The following is a 3,890-nucleotide window of genomic DNA, read 5'->3' as shown; positions in this document are numbered from 1 at the left end:
AAAATCAAATACTATGAACACCCACCTTTGATCTCCTCTTCCTTTTTCCACCAACACGTTCTAGAGCTCCAAGGGATGCGAATCAACGGTCGAGATGATCTTTGGAGGGTGGGATTGGGTGGTAGGAAAGGTGGGCCACACTAGCTTTTCCTCTTCTCCTATGGAATGCTTGGACATTGGGTTGCTGGGGAGAATGAGAGAGAAGTGAGAGAGAGAGGTTGTAAGAGAGAGATGGTTGAGTGATGGGTGTACTTGATAGGTAAGGGTTGTAAAAGAGAGAGTTGACTTTGGGGATGATGTTGTACTTGACATTTGATATGTGATGTGTACTTGATTGATGGGATATATTCTCTTGGGATTGCAACGCGAGGCGTTTTCCTCGAATTAAATGCGGGCCCACATCTCCTAGCCCAAGTAGCACCTCGGCACGCGAGATGTGGCGTCGGAACCTCAGCGACGGCGTGATCGCTAGGATAAAAGTCTCGGGTTGAGCCGACTCTGGAATATGGGATACGACTCAGGGTTGTGTGCTATTGCCGATAATAGTTCGTGGGTCACCTGAATTCGATCGGGAGGACCGCGGAAGCCTATGGAACGGTATGGGCTAGGATACGAGTTTCACAGAGTAGGAGTAAGGTTTTGGTGTAAAAGTGTTCCCATTAGGTATGACTTTAAGCCATACCTAAACAATAAAAACCGTTCCTAATCAACAAATTTGGTGTAGTGGGTGTTACGATTAGGAACTTTCAAAAGTAAATGTATTTTATAATATTATATTTCACAAATAAAATAAAATATTTTATTTTCTTTTAGAGATCAGTGTAACCCAAGTGGAAAAATGTAAGACTCCATCAAGTGGGCCACACATGATCACCGGTTTAAATCTGACCATTGGATTATTCAGATTGAGCGATTCAATGGACCCCATTACGGTTGTGATTATTATAGAAAGGTTTGGGGTAGAACGCTTGAACCGTGGTTCCTATGCATGATTATTAAGCTAGATATGGAAACTTACAGTGTAGAGACCCTAGATGAGAGAAGAGTGATGGATAAGCTTCTCTGACCCTCTTTCATATAAATACATGTCTTAGTCCCCTCACTCACATAAGAGAGAAAACACTATTCTCATTGAGAGGTTCTCCTAAAGGTGTGAAGTGCGGAAGACTAAGGGTCCATTTGATTTTCCATTATACATGTAAATCATGGTAAAGAAGTAATCATTACTTTTTTACTTGGTTTGAAAAATGTGAGAGTAATTCCACCTTGATACAAAAATGTTGACTTAAATCTGTGGACCCCACCGTAATGTGTATATGATATATCTGCACCGTCCATCTATATTATTAGAACATTTTGGGGCATGAACCGAAAAATGAGGCATATTCAACACTCGAACGGCCCACACAAAAGGAAACGGTGGCCTTAATTCATTTACCATTGAAAGCTGTTTCCTTTATTGGGCCCACATTGATGTTTTTTCATCATTTAACTCGTTCATAGGGTCACACAGACATGGATAAGGGGAAAACACAAATATCAGCTTGATCCAAAACTTTTAAGGGCCTCAATAAGTTTTTATTGGTAGGCGTTCGATTCCCGCTGTTGCCTGTGGTGTGGTCCACTTGAGCTTTAGATCTTCCTCATTTTTTTTGTTCATGCCCTAAATTCAACTGGCATAACAAATGAGCAGTGTGGATAAGTCACATACAACACAATGGGCCCCACATTGATTTTGTAAATTTCTCGCTTTAAGTGTTAAAATAGTAAGTTGTCACATCTGCATTGGGAAAGATACGGTAATTACCTATGTAAATAATTATTACCCATTTACACGGTAATTACAGTTGAGCTGAAAAATCAAACATGTCCTAAGATCCCTTCTCGGCAAATCATTGCAATGGGAATGTCTTCTTAATCAGGTACGCCTTTAACATTATTATGTTGAATCTCTATTATCGATGCATAGACGATTGATTTATTCCACAATATAGAAATAGCAAAAAAAAAAAAAATGCTCTTTTCAGTTCATGTAAATTTATACCTACCTAAAAATAGATCTAATTTGATTTGTTTGGCTTTAATCATATACAACACTTTCATCTATAAAAAAAAATTAATCCTTTTAAATAATAAACCCAACTCCAATAGGAAACAACTTACAACCTCATTATTCTTTATTAATCAAACATGAAAAATCTAACTCAAATATTTATGTATATAAATCCCGAAATAGAGGGAGAAATAACGAGTCTCCAGGAGGTAAACACCTTTATTTACGATGGCGTGGCGACGTACCATGGGATGTTGTCATTGGTTTAGATTATACAGGGTTTGAATTCCCTGTACATCATCCCCATGCAGTTCCACTTTCCTCACACCAATGGAAATAGAGGGAAACATTATAGCATTCCCCACCGATGAGTGCCCAAGTCCAAGTAAATGCCCAATCTCATGCACCGCAACAGATTCCACATCGAAGGCATCACTAGCTATGTTAGTGGCCCACTTCTCATCTGCATCGAAATGGAACCACCCCCTGGTCGGTGCAAATGCATGTGCAATTACATTGCCAGGCCCATTGAATGGGGCCCCATCACCATGATCTCCCCTAAAAAATCCGATCTTAAGATCAGCAGAGTTATAATCTTGTGTTTCCTCAAACGTGAAATTGCTCACGCTCGCCCACCTATTGAAAGCGTTTGAGCAGGCAGACCTCAGGTCCTGTGTCCCAATGACTTGGATTCCAGGGAGGAAACCATAGGTGAGGTGTTTCTTGGAAGAAGGCCACCTGGGGTTGCCGTCAAAGAAGGTGAAATGGGCCACTGTGTGCTGTGTGGTGGACCCAAGATGACGCTTTTTCCCAGAACGCATCGAAGTACGTCCATCTACAATGTCTGGGACACCACACCGTGGCAACGCCATGTCTTGCAGCGTCTTCGCATCAAGTGTGCCAGTGACACTGAGATGGTAGTTGAGCTGGTAAGTCTTGACGGCCGACTCCAGGGAATCATCAAACGTGTCGTCATCACCACCGCTGGTATTGTTGTTGTGATGGTGAGGGAGGTAACCAAACATCTCAAGATATTGCTTGATTGCATGGAGGCCTTTGATGGTCTGGCCCTTGTGGCAACCTTCTAGAGACTTAAAGGGTTGTTGGTTTTGGTGTTGATATTGGTGAGTGGAATGAGATTGAATGAGAAGAGGGAGAAAAAGAAGGATGACCAGATGAAGAAGGGCGCATGTTACAAGAGAAGAACATTGTTCGGATGCCATTACTATTTTTTTTTATTCTCTTGTAACAAAAAAAAAAAATGATCAAAAGCTAAGAAGCTCGTCTTGGGGATTTTGAGTGACGATTGCCTATTTATAACAAACGATCGAGGTGTCTCCAACAACGGTGTTTGTCAAAGTCTCGGTCTGCGTCTTCCCTCTATATTAATTAATTAGTAGCATTTTGACGCGTTTAGGGTGCCAAGACGACTCCAATGACGGGGTCTTTAACATTGATTTTATTCTCCCTCCTTCGCGATGACTCCAATACTGCATTTCTCGCCACCCATGGGCCCCACATGCTCGTATGGTACAATGATTTGAACCATCTATGTTCTACATACTATGGTAAATCTGCTAACGTCCCGTAATCACACTTCAGTGATGCTTTCGATGCGATCAATTGAAAATTCTCATTTCATTGTTGTAAATCTTTCTACAGATGGTATTTTCTTAAGATTGTGCGGGTAACATGTATTCAACTACATGAGTAATATGTTATTCACTCCGGTGTTAACAAAAAAAATCACGCGCCTTAAACCAGTTGACCACGTAAGCAGAATGCAAATTAGGTATTACCCGAGTAATATGTTATTATGTGTTGCGCTCACCGTGGG

At 41.1% G+C, this 3,890-nt stretch overlaps 1 protein-coding gene across 1 annotated transcript; it reads right to left on the bottom strand.

Moving 5' to 3' along the window:
• Positions 1–2,097: 2,097 nt before the first annotated feature.
• On the bottom strand, positions 2,098–3,303 carry LOC131225190 (metalloendoproteinase 2-MMP-like). Its single transcript, XM_058220663.1, has one exon. It carries the CDS (start codon positions 3,274–3,276, stop codon positions 2,311–2,313), a length of 966 nt encoding a protein of 321 aa, XP_058076646.1. The 5' UTR covers positions 3,277–3,303; the 3' UTR covers positions 2,098–2,310.
• Positions 3,304–3,890: the final 587 nt, after the last annotated feature.

This window comes from Magnolia sinica, chromosome 14 (genome assembly GCF_029962835.1).
Source record: "Magnolia sinica isolate HGM2019 chromosome 14, MsV1, whole genome shotgun sequence".
In the NCBI taxonomy this organism is placed as follows: domain Eukaryota; kingdom Viridiplantae; phylum Streptophyta; class Magnoliopsida; order Magnoliales; family Magnoliaceae; genus Magnolia; species Magnolia sinica.
Note: the sequence above shows the minus strand (reverse complement) of the source record. Positions and strands in the feature narration are given on the sequence as shown.